This window comes from Trichechus manatus, unplaced genomic scaffold (assembly GCF_000243295.1).
Source record: "Trichechus manatus latirostris isolate Lorelei unplaced genomic scaffold, TriManLat1.0 scaffold00029, whole genome shotgun sequence".
Taxonomy (NCBI): domain Eukaryota; kingdom Metazoa; phylum Chordata; class Mammalia; order Sirenia; family Trichechidae; genus Trichechus; species Trichechus manatus.
Window position 1 is genome coordinate 16,926,821 of NW_004443965.1, and position 17,611 is coordinate 16,944,431.

At 34.0% G+C, this 17,611-nt stretch overlaps 1 protein-coding gene across 12 annotated transcripts in view; it reads right to left on the bottom strand.

The window, feature by feature from the left end:
• Positions 1 to 1,350: 1,350 nt before the first annotated feature.
• ERBIN (erbb2 interacting protein) overlaps positions 1,351 to 17,611 on the bottom strand; it is a 180,960-nt gene continuing 164,699 nt past the window's right edge. For 9 of the 12 annotated variants that reach the window (XM_023729587.1, XM_023729588.1, XM_023729589.1 and 6 more), the window contains 6 exons: positions 13,324 to 13,467; positions 10,713 to 10,832; positions 7,932 to 8,141; positions 6,693 to 6,785; positions 6,129 to 6,203; positions 1,351 to 4,019 (listed from right to left, as the gene is read on the bottom strand). In XM_023729587.1, coding sequence (XP_023585355.1) covers positions 3,912 to 4,019; positions 6,129 to 6,203; positions 6,693 to 6,785; positions 7,932 to 8,141; positions 10,713 to 10,832; positions 13,324 to 13,467 — 750 coding nt within the window. In that variant the 3' untranslated portion in view covers positions 1,351 to 3,911. The remainder of the gene's footprint in view (positions 4,020 to 6,128; positions 6,204 to 6,692; positions 6,786 to 7,931; positions 8,142 to 10,712; positions 10,833 to 13,323; positions 13,468 to 17,611) is intronic. The other 3 variants (XM_023729590.1, XM_004374534.2, XM_004374536.2) reach the window with 3 other exon arrangements.

Genomic DNA, 17,611 nt, shown 5'->3' on the forward strand with positions numbered 1-17,611 from the left:
TAATTTTGCAAATTGCTTCATGAAGAAACTGCATAGTTCTTGAAAGCAGGCAGCTTTCTTGCCAGAATTTTCCAAAACTGTGCATGACTATGGTACTATCCCCTGGGCTTGTAAATTCCACAGAGGTTAAAGAAACAGCTTCTTTAGATGGTCAAACTTTTCTGAAGGTGTCTATTAGAAATTAGGGAATACCTAGAGGCCAGGCTGGCTGCCTATCCAACAGAGGTTGCCAAAAAAGAAAAGAGGCATCTTGTCCTCTGCATTTATCCAACTCTTGTTCATTATCAATTAGTTGTGTTCATTAATGCTTTTGATAAATCATAAAATTATTTTAATTTTCATTTCAATGTCTTTTTCACAAGAAACCTATTTACTAAACATTAAAAGGATATGTTAATGAAAATGTCAACACGATGAATGAAAAGATAAATACCCTTCCATACATAGCTGACTGACTGGCAATCTCCAACAAACTGAAAAGCCTTTCCTATCTCAATGGATTAAGTCAGAAGTCAAAAGCAATCAATGACTTAAGGTAAACCACACTTCTTCTATACCGCAAAACTGTTGTTGCTAGGTGCTGTTGATTTTGACTCATAGCGACCTCATGTGACAGAACAGAGCTGCCCCCATTGGGTTTCCTAAGCTGCAATCTTTACGGAAGCAGAATGCCAGACCTTACTCCAGTGAAGCCACTGGGTGGGTTTGAACTACCCACCTTTCAGATTGCAGCTGAGCGCTTAACCACGGCACCATCAGGGTCCCTCTACCAAAAAATCTAGGGGTTTAAATGGTGAAATAAAATAGATATATATCCTTCTCTTTACAAGAATTCCTCTAACCCTGAATTTCATAAATAAACCACACAACTTTAAGCAGTATTAGTTTATTATCTATTCCCTATGTGTTACCTCAAACAATCTAAATATATACAAAAATTGGGAATGTTGAATAAATGCTGATCAGTAAAATATTACATACCTGCTAATGGGACTTTTTTAAAAAAGTACAATAAATCAATACTAAAATGTTTAATTCTACTTATGACCATGTTTGTATTTGATTTTTTTTTCAGTATATATACATTTTCAAGTCCAATCCAAAGTCAGATATGTATTAGCAAAACAGGTATGTGGAGAATTTTAGAATTTCACTGATTCAGATGAATTGATGATTCCTTAATGAATTATCGTAAAACTTTAGTTTGTGTAAACAATTCTATATGGAATAAATTACTCTGATTTTTACTGGTTTGAAATTTTAAACATGGTTACTAAAAATAAGACAGTTCTGGCTTTGAAGATTTGCTCTATAAAACTTATGAAAATAAAGTCAGTGATTGGTATGGGCCTTAATACAAACTATTCAACAGTATATAAACTAAAAACTTCTTTAGTTCCTAAAAAGATTTAAATTATTACTCTTTTATTCAAATCAGAAACTTTATTACTACAACAAAAATTCTAATGAGTTCTTCCTTTTTGAGCAAAATAACATCATTATTTAATTTTATTTTTTCCAATATTTTAGAATAAAACTTAGGCTATTAATTTAAGTGGAAAACTTTTTTGCTGTTAGCTTTTCATCTTGTAGCACATATTACTTCTCTTGTTAACAAACTCAATTTTATGTGTTGAACGTTAAACTTTAAAAAAAATTAATTGGAGTATAATAAAATACTAGTGCATGTAACACCTGTTGCACTTGCAATACTTTATGATATTCAGACCACTAACTTAAGGTTAGATCTGTAAAAAATCAATTGTTCAGGGGGTTTATTTCATTTTCCAAAGTTAAGGTTTGTGTATCTTGTTAAGTAGCTGACAGTTGAACGCTTCACAATTATACCTATTTTATGCATTCCCTACTGAAGGCAGAATTGGATTGTGAAAAATAGCAAAAAAGAATGTGATTATTTTACAATAATATTTTAAAAATAAAGTAAGAATAAAAGGAACACCAAGGCTTATCTTAAAGAAGCTGTCATTCTTTTCTTTAAAGATTACAACACACATACAGTAAGTGAATTTTATCAAAATACAGCACATTTCTTCTACTATATCCATAAAAATCAATTCCTATGTAAATAGTACTGAAAATCAACTAAAACAAGTTAAAATTTACAAAGAGTTGTTAAAGGGTTTCAACTGAAATTATTAAAACTATACAGTACAATAAGCAATTGATAACATCTTGAAAGAAGTGCAATATTTGAGTTCATGTGTTTTAAAAAGTACTGCCTATTTGCTCTGAGTAGCAAGAAAGGAACAAGTCCAACTTATTTTTGCAAAAATAATGTAGTTTGGTATTTTTGCTAGTCCTATAAAAGTCCTAATTAAATCCAGGTTGAAGAACAAAGAGTAATAGTTTAAAAATTTGCAAATTATATTTCTTAGTCATTAAAAATGAACTCCAACAGCCAAATATTGCTCTAATGGAAGGCTGCAGACTAGCCCCGACTAAAAACAGTTATTGGTCTTCTATGGCACTTTTTTCTGGTCCAAATAACTATGCATTAATTCTTACGATTGCATGTGACTTAAATTTTATTTAATTACACAGACAGAACAAAAACAAATAAAATTAATAGTCTGGATAAACAAGATTAATAAACATCATCAAATATCTGTTACAGTAACTAGGAACAAAGGCAGTTGGTGGTAAAACACCATTACGCTGATATACTCAGAAACCCTTTAATGACTCTGAAGTGTCGAGTTCACATTTAATGTTACCTGTAGGAACAGCCCTTTATTTGAACACCTTTACATACTGGTAGGCCTCAAGAACCCATCCCTTTGCTCTGTAGCTCTCCACAGCAATTCTCTCACTGTGCCAGTTTCACAAACTTGCTTTGGTTTCCTAGCTCCTTGCGTACTGTTTCCTTTTACTTTACCAAGGCAACACGAGGCCAAACAAAATCAAAAGGCTTTCCTAAACCTTCTTACATTTTGTGTTACAGGCAACACAATCTTAAAACTGGCCATTTTAGTTTCATTTGATGCTTAAAATAAAATTATAAATTACACCAAAATGGAGTACTAATTAAAAAACAGACTGCAAGTACCACCATTTGCAAAAAATCAGGGATTTCCATGGCACAGAAAATGCATGGACATGCATCTACAGTATAGTTAAAAATTTCCTGTGACTAAAAAATTAAAAATTGAATCACAAGTAGCAAATGTATAGTCAATGGCTATGACAAAAACAGATCCTGTAGAGCTCATAAAATGCGATTATTGTCTTTTTTTATTTCTTTAAAAACATGTAACATTTTTTATTGCATTATTCTACTAATAAAAACACATCAACAGCTGTTTTTTTCATTCTTTGCTTCCAGATTTTTATAGGAAATGTTTTAATCTGGCCTTGGAAAGTGAACCCACCAGCACCACCTTCACCTACTCATTCTTCAATTCAATGTGCACATAGCAAAAGCCAACGCTTCAAATCTCTTGCCCACATTAAAAAAAAAAAAGCTTCAGCAGAAAAATATTAATACCAGTTGAATAAAAATAAGGGCATAAAAGCTATGAGATAGATAGCTCTGCCATCTGTCTCTGAGCTACAATCAAGGCTAACCATAGCCTTGCACAGAGTTCAGTCACGTGTATGAAATCCAAAAATAAACCTACAATCTATACAAAAACAACACGTTTGTTTTTGTAGCCTTGATTGCTATGTTTAAAAACCTAACAAGAAGCTTTACTGTATGAATTAAACAGTCCCCTCTATATCCTGTACAGTGGTTCTTTCCCTCTAACCACAAGTTCCATTATTCCATTAATGTACAAATTTGAACAGTTTCTTGAATTCTTTCATATATAAAAATAATCAAAATATTAATTTCCCCTGCAAGTATCTTCCAATGAATCTTGCTGTCTTCCCCCTTGTTTTGTCCACAGTAATTATGAGGAAACCTCTCGTACAATGAAGAGTTCTACTGTGTTCTGGAAAGTTTTTAACAAGGACACTGCTTGTCCATGTTCAATATTAATAAAACTGTAGCCATTAGCCTAGAAAAAAGAAGAAGAATGCTTTTAGGAAAAACATTCATAATAATTCATTTGCTTTGGTATACTTAAGAATCACTTTGGCAATTTAAAACAACATAAAAACTCCAGGGTTCTACCCAACACCTATGGAAATAAACTCTCTTAAGTTGGAGTCCTATGTTGAATTCTCAGTCAAATGTTTAAACAGCAGCCCAATGTTAGGAGCCTCTTGCTTAGGGTATAGTGCTAGACATGGTGTTGTGTGTGCATGTGCGCTAACGTCCAACTGAGCATCAAAATGCCACAGAGGGCAAGGCCTAGCTTTCCCATTGCCTTGGAGCCATCAGATTAAGACCATCCCATTTCCTATAATTAAGGCTAATATTCAGAGGTCTTACTGTGTACCGGGAATAGCTCTAAGAACTTTTCATGAATTAAATCCTGTGATTCTCATAACAACCCTCAAAGAAGATTCTTTTATCATCTTATTTTAGAAAAGAGAAAACTGAGGCATGGGAGGGTAATGTAACTTCCCCACAGTCACAAAACTGAAGCTATAAATTCACAAATGGTTTAGAAAAATTAATGCACATGAGTGTGTGAGTGAGTGTGTGTCTGTGTGTGTGTATGGAGAGAGATGGAGGGAGGGAAAGGGGGAGAAAAGCAGAAAGAATGCATCCTAAAGACAGTGTGGCAAAATATTAGCAGTTGGTGACCACATTAAGTGTATATAGGTGTTGTATTATTTTTGTGTTTCTCTAAACTTGTAATTTAAAAATCAAATATATGTGTGTGTGTATATATATATATAAAATTTATTTTACCCATTGGCCTAACACAGTAGTTCCTGGGGTGTTAAAAGCTTGCTAGCAGCCATCTAAGATTAAACAATTGGCCCCTATTTGCCTGGAGCAGCAGAGAAAGAAGGAGATCCCGGAATTGGAGAAGAAACTGAACTGCAGGTTTAGGTGCCTCCATGAACTACTACCTCTTTTGCCATGAGACTAGAAGAACTGGATGGTGCCCAGCTACCATTACTGAATGTTTTGATCAAGGACTCAATACCTGAATCCTGATCAAAAGGAGGGGGGAAATGTTAAACAGAGTTTCAAATTTCTCATAGAACCCAACTTAGTGAACCCACTGAGGCTGGAGGAACCCCTGAATCTGTTACCAAGAAAATTTTTGAACCTCGATCCAAAACTATTCCCTGAAATCACCTTCACACTAAACAGCAATTTAGCTAAATTACTAAAGAATGTTCGCCCTGAGCATTATGCTCTTTTAAATAATTGCAACTCAAAAACATGAATAAGTAGTTTATGGAGCAGTGAGTCTAAGTTGAAGATGGTGAAATAATACGGGGAGGGAGAGCCAAAATGGGGAAATGTGAAGAATGTAACCAATGTCACTGAACTGTGTACATGTAGAAACTATTAAAAGAGTGTATGATCTGCTGTGTATATTTACACACACACAGACAAAATAAACGTTTTGGAAAAAATATTTAAATTGAAGCAGTGTGGCTTCAAAGTCTGTGCTTTTAGCTACTAAACTCTAATGCCTCTGTTTTTTGGTTTGAAGGTTGTTTTTTAAGATTATTTAATTTCTGAGTGTGCAGTAACAATGAAAGTAGAGGCAGCGAATGAGAGCTGTATTTGTGTCTTAGGCATGTCCATCTGCTAAGACAGAGCTACAATGTTTAGGTAAAATGAGTAGGTGAAGGAACAGAAGGAAAAAGGGCACAGAAAAATAAGAAGGTTTCTCGGATTGTGGAGTTTTTCTTTTCCATTTCTAAGATGACAGCTTGACTCCAAGGAGTGGTGCTCTGATCTCTGAATCAGTACAAATTAACACTCCCGAACTTAAACAAAGTGTTAAGATAAACTTCAAATATATCGGCAAGATTTTCCGAGGTACAGGTGGGAAAATTTTAGACTATGAAAGCATTAAGTTAAAGCATTACAGAATATAAGAAATGCCACTGTTTTCATCCACTAATGTTTAAAGATACATTACATAAAATGCTTATTTTCAGTTCTGGCATATAATAAGCAATTCCTTGATGAGAAGGCAGATCTTGTAAAATGAAAAATAAAATAAGATTAAAAAAAGATTTATCTTAATTACCTGAATAATTTTATCACCTGGTTGCAATAATTTTGATGCTGGTCCTTCAGGCTGTACCCTTGTTACAAATATACCCTTTAACAGCAACACAAAAGATAGTTATTTAACCAAGGATGGTATGCATAAGTAACAGAGTCTCAAGGAGCAATTTTCCTTCACATTATGCAAATATTTCAGTTGTTGTACAAAAGTTGTCTACTTTGTGTTCTCTGAATATTACTGTGACAACCCAAAATTAGTTCTATCTTTGGTAATTCTGACTTTAATACAGTGATTTGTTAAAGTGATGAATTTATAGATGTGTGGAAAAACAATCAGAAAACTAAAAATCACATAACATAATGAAAATTCAAAAATTTTGGTTAAAATATTTTTCTTCAAACAATTCACTTGAACTGATCAAATTTAAAAACAAAAAGCTAAACAATACAGAGGAAAATCAAAGAGGCGGTGTCTATCTAAATTTACATAAATAATCTATGATTTTTTTCACTCAAGAATAAAAGGTATTAAATTAGTAAGTAAAACTATGGGTATTTTCAAAGATATATAAACAAAACTCACATCATCATCAGGTCTGAATGGGTTTCCCCTACCCCCAACACCTCCTGATATGCTAAACCCAAGTTCTGGATCCTTTTCAACTCTCACTCGAATCTGAATAAATATGAAAATAAAACAATTATTATTTCAAAAAAATTTACAACACAGCAACATTCATATTTAAATATTGGTGAATTAAGTCCAAGCAAACATAAATCTGTAAAGATTCCTCTAATAGAAACAACTGGGTAGATGACGGGAGACTACAACATGGAATATTATGTTAATGAGTTAGTGAGTTAAACGCACAGCTGGATTATAAAGCATAGCTCCTAACTTTAACTACTGCATGTTTTATGAGGTTAAGCAATCAATTAAAGTTGAACCTATTATACTTTTTAGACATCATGGAATTTAATGACAGAGTATAAACACATAACATGGACATTATCAATTTCCATCTAAATTACACAGTACCTCTGTTTACTGGCTTGTTTCATATGAAATCTAAGAGATCCCTGGGTGGTTTTTGTATATAACCCCTCATTTCCTGAATCTAATTATATTCTTCAAAGGAGTTGGGATTTTTAAATCTGATGTAATAATTTTTATAACACAGCTATGAAAAAGATTCAAGAACTAAACTTCATTACAAAACACTCCCTCTTCCCCAAAGACTCAACCAAACGAAGAAAGCATTCTTCCTCTACCTAAGTTTTTCATGAGTTGGAATCGACTCGACGGCAACGGGTTTTTGATTTGGTTTAAGTTTCTAATAATATTGATCATTTTTTCAATAAGCTATCACAGTATATGAATGCATGACTAATAATTTTTTGAGTATTTTTTAAGATTTAATTCCCTAAGTAGTTTGGAGATTACAATCAAAGTTTAAAATGTGAGGAATCAAGACAAATAATAGCAAACCATAATGTACCATTTAAGTCTGACGATCTACTATTTATATTTGGGAAGAAGGTTTGACTACCAGAAGTGGTTTGGGAAAACAACACCCTTAGGAGAAAAAAAGTCATCCAAACACATTAAATCCCAGTAAATCAAAAAAGGAAAGGATCATAGGGGCAAGTTAAACTACAAAGTTTAACATCTGATACACTTACCATAAAACTAAAACTTCAAAACAAAATGGTAAAAATGTCAGTTAAAATTCTATATAGATTTTTTGCCAATAATTAAATAACCTATAAAAACACATTAAAAGCGTTGTCTCATATTTCAAATATTCTTGATTGTTCTTACCTCTTGTTTTGCCAGTTCATGGCCTTCTCTAGGAGAACAATGGGGCTGTGTATATGGAGGCTGGTGGGCCACTTTCAGCATCAAGTAATCAATTAGTTGTTCTCTAGAGGGATGCCTTGCCACAGATGCCTGAGGAGGGGGGTGATGTATTTGACTATAATTTGCCTGAGGCCTGAGAGGCTGGCCCATCTGTCCATTACTCAAAGGCATCTAAGAAAAACATGAAGTGTCTTAAAATGACCAGTAATAATGTCTTATCACAAATATCTGGATGTTCTTCTTGAAGTTATAACAAAAGCACTAGAGTTTAACATTCTGAATCACACAATATCATCCCACTTACATCATCTCTTCAACTTTGAAAATTAAACATTAAAAGAAAAAAAAAAAGCTATTATTGTACTAATTCTAAACTTGCCTGAGTGTTTGCTGATAGATTCACTCTTTCAAGCTTTCAAATGAAAGTAAATCACACGTACATTTTAAATCATTTATTTTGTTATATACAAATGTACCTATCTTTCTTACACTAACAAAGTTATTAAAAAGGAAAACATATGTCAGTATGCCATAATTTAAATAAGTTCAATTAGAAGGGTATCTTTTCCCAATCTATATTTAATCACACACACACAAATCTAAGAAGTACATCTACTGATGTTTCTCTTCAAACAAAAGTATCTGTCTTGGAATATTTTTTCTAAACTGATGAGTATATTTTTAAACCTTCTGTCCTTTTTTCCAGAATTAACAAGCCAATTCAGCTATGTAGTAGTAAATTGATTTATTCCCCATATCTATGAATTAACAATTTTAAAACTCTCTAAATACTAATTTCATAGTCTATTAACCACAAATATTAAACTCTGACATTCTATGTTAGTCTTCACAAGCTAAACAAAAACTTGAGATTATTATTTTGTTGTTAAGAAAGATCTTTGTTGTAATGATTCCCGGTTTTCAGAGACTGAATCTGAGTTTTAGACTTAAAATCACCTTTTTAGGAATGAGGCTAATAGCTTATTCTGTTAATGTGAAGGACCTATCTGAAAAAAATGAAAGGTTATAATCATATTTGCATATAAACAGATTTTTATGTAGACTTCTAATGATTATTAATAAAAAGATGACCTCATCCACGTGGAAACTGCAGAAAAACTGAGCGAGATATTTGAGCCATTTCCCCTAAAATTATCAAAAAGTAGAAAAGGGACAAAGATCATAGCAACAGTTTCAGAACTTCTTATGTGAACCTTGCTGAAAGATACAAAATAGTTCAGCTTTGGTGAAAAAGATTTTGTACTTAAAAAAAAAAGGGGTGGGGTCTCTTTTTCACTGAGTTATACTGTGTTATATTTAAGAACTTCGTAAATTCTGAAGTCTGGGAACATACATGTGTTTTTACTCTGTAACAATCTTACATTGGTGGAGGAGAATGAGAATGAGGTGCTATATTATCCCTATATCTTTGAAAAAACCATTGTGCTATCTGACCACTGTAGATTTAAAGCAATTTATCTGTCTAGGGCACTGCTTGTGCCCATAACTTTATTCCTATGTACAATTTTGTAGGTAACACTTGTTTTTCTTCATGTTTATATTATTATTCCTATGTGCTGATTCAATGCCTTCTTCCTAGGAAAAACTCTCTAGGCAATAATTACTCCTGACCTATTCTTAAGACTTCCTGATAGCTGGATATCTGGTCTTGTTTGACATTCTACATCAACGTTAAATATATACTTGGGTGATATTAAGCTATGAAGAGCAGATGGCTCAGGAAAATAAAAAGCATACAGCAAACTCAATAACCTAAACCACAAAATATATATTAAAAAGAAAAGAAACCTGATGACAGAGCTCAATTAAAATTAAAAAAGAAAAAAAGGGTAAAATAAGTAGACATGTACAAACTCATAAATTAGATGGCTGGGCACCTACTCTCAAGAATAATGTAAAAGTTTTATATAAGAAATAATTATGCTTCATCTGGAATTAGTTAAGAAAAAGAGGAAAATAACTGAGGGAGGACAGTAAAGAATTATCTATCTGGCATTGGCGATAGATAAGTAAAACTGTATCTCTAAATGGGTAAAGCTTTTTAGCTATGAAAATACTAACAATACACCCATTAGCTATTTTACAATATACAAAAGTCTTTCGAGGTGACTTAACATTACATTTGAAGTATTCTGAAATGCCTTTAATAACAGTAAAGGATCCCTGGTGGTGCAGTGGTTAATCTCTCTCGGCTGCCAACCAAAAAATGGTCAGCAGTTTGAAACCACCAGCCGCTCCACAGGAGAAAGATGTGGCAGTCTGCTACTGTAAAGATTTACAGCCTTGGAAACCCTATGGGGCAGGTCTACTCTGCCCTATAGCGTTGCTATGAGTTGGAATCAACTCAGTGGCAACCGGTTTTTGGTTTTAATAATAGTAAAGTACTCTAGAATAAAGAATTTAAGACAGGTTCCTCTTAAATCTCCAACTACATTTACTGTTGGAAATGCCAAAAAGCCTTTGATTCAAATGATAAAATAAGTAGCTGGTACTACAGAACTCCAAAAACAGCAATAAAATGATTCCCCAGTGTGGAAAAATCATGGAATAAACTGAGATATAACAGTTCTACTTCATGTTTTGCAGCTACGTCCTTACTAATCCGGGGAGGAAAGACCTCAAAAAAAGTGATTTTCGGTATTAAAGTACATATGATATTTCTAGTTCAAAACCACACAATAAGCTCACAGATACTGCATCATTTATTTCCTTAGCACCTACTTTCATCAAGCTGTCTGGAGGAACATCTTTGAGACTAAGTGTAGCAGACGAGTAGTTCTGCTGTCCTGAAATGAATACATCATCTTGACAAGGATCTCCTGGACTGCATGTCTGGGGATTCTTCAAATGAGGGGGAAATAAAAAGTAAACAAATGATGCTCTTTAAGATGTGAAACCAAAATGATGATGACATCTGAGAGAAGTTTAGGAAAAAATATTGCTAGATAGTTGAAAGATGAAGACCCATATCAAACATTACCATCACCACTGTCATTAATATTAGCACCTTTAGCCTTCTTCCAAAGATACAAGGCACAATGCTTGTTTTTGTAATGTATGAAAAGTTTATACAGACATATACTGTTAACCTATTTGTTTATAATATACACATTCTTCTACATGTTTTCTTTTTTAGTTTTATTTACTGTAATACCTAGCTTTTAACTCTTTTGAGCAATAAATTTAGTTATAAGTCAGAATAAACAGCCTCAAATTTTAAAAGGAACTAAAATATACTCCTGTTGAGCATTACAAAAAGTTTTTGGCAAAAAAATTAATTGTTGTTCTTTAAACAGCACAATAGTACCACACAGGACTTTTTTTTTTTTTTTTAATGATGAGCAGCACCAATTAGTTTACAGTTTACAAAATTTGCTTTAACTTAATCCTATCCCAGTATTTTGAAAAGAACTGGTCTGATGAAATGCTTTTAAAATTAATTAACTGTATTTAAAAGTATATTTTCATACTCTTAATGCTATCTTTATATAGAGTTTACCTCACTGATAGCGTTAGAGCAAAAACAGACTCAACATCTCATTATCCTGAATATTTCTTACTAAAAATAAGCTGGGAGACAAGACATCTATATTTTTCATTATAATTTAGTTCTAAAGACAACTAGATATATTTTAGAAAACAAAACAGATTGTGATAATAGCACCACTGTTACAAAACAGTATATGGAAAACAAGATAGAAATGAACGCAAACTTAACGTGTTGAAAAGCATTTTTGAATCTAATTATATCACAGGATACATGTAAACTTAAGCATATAAAAATTTATCTTAGAAGCTGTATCTGCAACAGATCTATGAAGTTTGGTTAGTTGCTAGTTCAAACCATGGCTTAGCATTTTTTACATGTGGTTTGATGTAATTTTGTATATTCCTGCAATGAATATTTTCCTTTTCTATTACTGTGATGTGCATTCAGAATACATAATAATCAATCACAGCCTGAAATTTAAACTCAAGCCTGAATGTACAACTATGTTTATCTACTCTTTAAAAGAACATATAATTAATTAAAAAGTAAAATTAAATGGGATCGAAGACCTTGAATTTAAGAAGAGCAAGCAAAAATTGTTACTGTAGAAAAATTTGAGGGAAAGAACAAATGTTCCAGATGATTATGAATGGCAAAGATTACTGAGTTAACAGAAGTCACTGGTCTTTACCTTGTGTCTTCTGTTGGCATGAGAGCAAGAAATGTTGGGCAGCCCTATTGACAGTCATCGCCCTTCTCTCACTGTTTTTCAAACTGAGAAGTTTCAAAATGACTGCTGTCACCTTAACATAGCATAGAAACCAAGTGGTGGTAGGTGAGGGAGGGTAGGGCAAGACTAGCTGAGGCTGAGCCAGAGAAAAGTGAATCCAACAGACTGCCCCTACTCTAGAATGAAACAGAGCAAAACCAGAGTTGTATTTAAAAAAAAGGGGGGGGAGTAGGGGTTCAAGAAAAACTGAAGGACCCAGAGGTAAGCAAAGAGTCAATATGGCAATAAAACTATAGGGAGGGAATTAAACAAGGCTATAAAGGGAGAAAGGTCTTCAAGATGGAAGGACAGGGCAGGAGAAAATCTTGTTTAGAGGTCATGCTATCAACTTGAAGTTGTCATGGAGAGAAAAATCCTAAAACAGAGCCATGCCAGAGTTGCTCTGTTCTTTCTCCTCTGCTGTCATTCTTATCCCCAATCCTTAACATCTTAAAAAAAAGAAAAGAAAAAAAAAAAAAAAAAACCTTTCTTCTTCACCATCAACCTGATTGCCACCACTAATCTTACAAATACCATGAAGAACTATGGCAAAATGTAGGTAATAAATGATTTTGGTTTTGCCTTTCCACTGGTACCTATTAGAATTTCTCCAATCTCATATTTAATCATACTCAGTAAATTTTGATTAAATTTAGTTGCAGGTAGTGCTTTTTTATTAACCAATTTGCAAACACCTGAGTAAAAATTATTCCTCCTCACAACCCCATTATGGACTGCATAAGGCATAAGCCTTAAAACCTCCAGTTAGGGAGATCAATTCATTAATTTTAATATTAAGAGAAAAATACTACAAAGAATAATTTGAAAAAGCCTCTTGGATAGTTATTTCTGTTGCTCACCCCTTTTGCATGGATAAACAATAATTAGCTATATCCTCAGTCCATGAACAAGGAAATTTTAAAAAACTTTAGAACTAAGCCATGGAAGAACTGGGAGGAAATCAAGACTTCTAACTCACAGTGAAAATTTTTCTTCTAGAAATATTAAAACATTTTTTTTTTTGTTTTCTGTGTACCAAAAATACTGGTCTACTGTATACTGCAGGTACTCACACGAAAAATGTGCCCACCAGAACCTCTTCTGTCTGCAACACTCAAGGCAAGACTGCCCTGGCTGCCATGCAGATCCCTAGAGCTGCCATAGTGAAAGCTGCTTACAGCAGTAATATTGGAATTAAAGGACCTTGACAGCATGCTCTGAATAAAGAGGGGATAGATTTAACAGAGATTAGTGTAGCATGCAAAATTCACAAGACGTGTTACTGCACAGACTTATTCAAAAGTAACCCTAATACCATGCAGAAATATCATGCAACACTGAATTTTCAGTGCCCCACCAAAATTGGCACCATTTGCCATCTATTTACATGACAACATACACATATACACATAAATTACGTGTAAATACAACCATTCACATGTTTGGACACCAAGGAAGAAAATACAAACACACAGCCACTTTTATAATGCTATTTCCTTTACTCTTATCACATCTTATTAGAAATTCATCAGAATATAGGAATTAACGTCATATCCGGAAGATTTATGTGTATCTATATAAAATCATACACAGAAGACAAACTAATGTCTTTATATAAAGATTCATTTTATCAACAACCAGTAGTTTCTAAGTAAAAACGAATTTCTGGAGAGTCTATGGAAATTCATTCTACCTTATTATTAAATAAACTGACATTTTAAACATATACACTATAGAACAAAGTATATTTGTGAAAAATACCAGGTTTTTGGCCATTTCAATTTCTAAAAAAAAAAACTTCCACATTTAGAAAAAGATCTTAGAGAAAAGTTTAACATATACAGTTTCAGGACTTATCTAAAATAAGGCTCCACTTGCCAGAGAAAAAAAGAAAATGCTTGTGTAAGAATTCTTTTCCTTTCAAATAAACAAATACTGAGGACCACATTTTTAGAGTTAATGGTAGCTACTGCTGCCTCAAGCCCAAAGAGCTTGGCTGCTAACCAAAAGGTCGGCAGTTTGAATCCACCAGCTGCTCCCTGGAAGCCCTATAGGGCAGTTCTACTCTGTCCTATGGGGTTCCTATGAGTCAGAATCGACTCAATGGCAATGGGTTTGGTTTACGGGATACTGCCGCTTAAACTTGAAGAACCACTGACAGAAACCTTCTATAGATTTTCACAAAAATACCTTGTCACTAATTCCATAACCCTTGTTCTTGCTTGTTTATTTCCAGAGTTGTTAACTGCTGCTCTTTCATGTGAATGCTTTTAGTCAATGTCTTTGGGTACTGAAGCCTTGATAGTCAAATTGGGCGTGTCTTATTATTAAGAAATGCAGAAAGCTATAACAAGCACTTACTCTTAGAGAAATTTTACTCTTAGGAAATATATACCATCTCCAGATTTTCAAGCAAACAAACCAAACCCATTGTCGTCAAGTCAATTCCGAATCACAGCAACCCTACAGGACAGAGTAGAACTGCCCTATAAGGTTTCCAAGGAGTGGCTGGTAGATTTGAACTATCGACCTTTTTGGTTAGCAGCCGAGCTCTTAACCACTGCACCACCAGGACTCCCCAGAAAGAAAAGGATCTATAAAATTACCATGTACACTTTTAGTTATTTTGTAGATTCTAAAGTAAGACTGAAGAAAAGCTAAACCTTCTAGGACTGAATAGCATTTTCCCAAACCATTTCATCAAGGATTTAGCAGAGATAATTCAAGGCTCCAAAAACATCTGACTAGAATTTAAAAAATAAATTATACGCACACAAACATATAAAAACAACACACACTCGTGTTACACACAAACTTCTGACATGCTGTTTATCGGAGTGGCCTGACTGATCCTTTTTTTTTTTTAATAAAGATGTGTAGATCTCAGAACAAGAGTCCCTGGGTTGTGCAAATGGCTAATGCACTCAGCTGTTAACTGAAAGGCTGGAGTGTCAAATCAACTCAGAGGTACCTTGGGAGAAAGGCCTGGCAATCTACTTCTGAAAAAATCAGCCACTGAAAACTCCATGCAGCACAGTTCTACTCTTGACACACTTATGGTCACCATGAGTCAAATCGACTTCATGGCAACCGGCCAGCTCTTGGAACGAAGTTTTTCTGTCAGCATTCTGAACATATATAAGCTTCCTGTAAATATTTCACTGACTAAGAAGGCTGAAGCTCAGCACAGGTCTGGTTTTGAAATGAGGCCTGTGCATAAACATCCACATAAAACTGCACCCTGTCAGAACACATTGTGCAGAACTCAATTAAATGCTAAGCATACATCCTGGGCAATGTCTTTCATTACAACCTAATAGCTCTATAATAACAAGTAAACATGGAAATTATCAAGTTGTGGTAATCATCTTATGGTTTGGAGTGCCTCTTATCTGAATTTTTATATAATAAGCAATAACAACAATAGCTGGATGTTAGTATTAATTCAACTTTGAAATAAAAAGTTTTTACTCCTTTTCAAAGCTTCTCAATTAGTTTAATTAGAGAAGTCTTGAGATTTTGGGTAAGCTATCTATTTTAAATATTTGGGCTCCAGGTATAGCTTGTTGGGGAAAATAACTTATCTATTTCTGTATTATTCTGTACTATTACTAAAACTCCCAGCTGAGCAAAGCAGCAACTTTTGATTTGCGGACTTACCTCCAGAGGTAGGCAGGTGTTATGAAATCCCTGGGAGACTAATTTTTCAAATGTCTACTATGCCATGAGAATTATGATTCCTGGGGGAGGTAGGAGTAGGGATGGCACTCAGACATCCTCCGTCACCGTCTCCCTCTTTGAGTCTAGATCACGTTGCTATTGAAGTAGCAAAGGAGCCCTGGTGATGCAACATTAAGTGCTTGGCTGCTAACTGAAAGGCTGGTGGTTGGAACCCACCCAGTGGCTCTGCAGCAGAAAGACCTGGAGATCTGCTCCCATAAAGATTACAGCCTAGAAAACCCTATGGGGCAATTCTACTTTGTCACATTTGAACAACAACATTAAAGTAGCTAATGAGCAATACATTTACACAGCACTTTCAATATGTTTATGCTGCCTATACTGTAATTCCCACATCTAATGAGTACAGCCATGATGCAGTACAAAGAAAATTCTATACATCAAAAAGTACTTCCAGAAGCATATTAAAATGTTTTTTTGTTTCAAATGTTTTATTGTGCTTTAGGTGAAAATTTACAGAGCAAATTAATATTAAATGTTTTTAGAACATTTTTGAATATATAAAAAGCATCATTTTAACTGCACTGGGGACTTGTATAAATAAAATTAAAACACAGGATCAATTTTCAATGTGCAAATTACTCATATTATGCTTCAATATTAAGAATACTAAATTATTTTTACTGAATGAAGTGATTTTTAAGAGGATGGAGGCAGAGTAGTGGTAAATTAGTCTTAGACAAATAAAAGAACCATGTACAGCACTAAAGCACTATAACCATGTATGGCAGGGGTTTGATTCAAGTTTGCATGAAGTAAAAAACAAATCACAAAATAATCTGAAAATCTCTGAAATCCCCCCAGAAGTACAGTATATATGGTTTTGTTTATAGAACCCACATAGTAAAGTTTGAGAACGACTGATCTAGATTAAAGGAAGTACACAGGTAAAATCTATACAGGCAGTCCCTGGGTTACAAACTTCTGACTTATGAACAACTAATACTTGCCCTTTAATGGTATGTAAATTTGCCCTCCCTTTGAAACGACTGAACCAACATCTACTTGCAACAAATTCTTCATCACAACACCTTCACCTGCTGCAAGTCCAACTTTTAAACCACTGAAAAGGCTTACAGCTTTTTCTTGCACTAAGTAAGGCTAAATAAGAACCATATGCACCTGTTCCGACTTACCTACAAATTCAACTTAAAGACTTAAACACACAGTTAGGAATGGATCTTGTTTGCAACCCAGGGACTTCCTGTATACAGATGTTTGAGCATTCAAACCACTCTACCTTTAAAATGGCAAAATATCTAGTATGGTTAATGGTGGGGAAGAGAAACGGAAATGTTGGAGAAGTTTTAAGTCTGTACAGATCATGGTACTCTACTAGAATGCCTCTGGAACAATAAGCAAATAAAACACTTTGTCCTTGTTGGCCTATGTATCAAAATCTTACCAGTATTTTAAAAAGGAGCTCTCCTCATCTTCTCTGATAACTTACATTATTGTTTAATTTTCTAAAATAAAAACACTACTGAGGCAGAAGGGGAGTAGGAAGCTGATGATAGGGAACACAAAGTAGAGTAAGGATATTGTTGATGTGTTATGAGATTGTTAACCAATGTCACAGGGCAACATTTGTAGTAACTGTTAAATGGGAGACTATTTTGT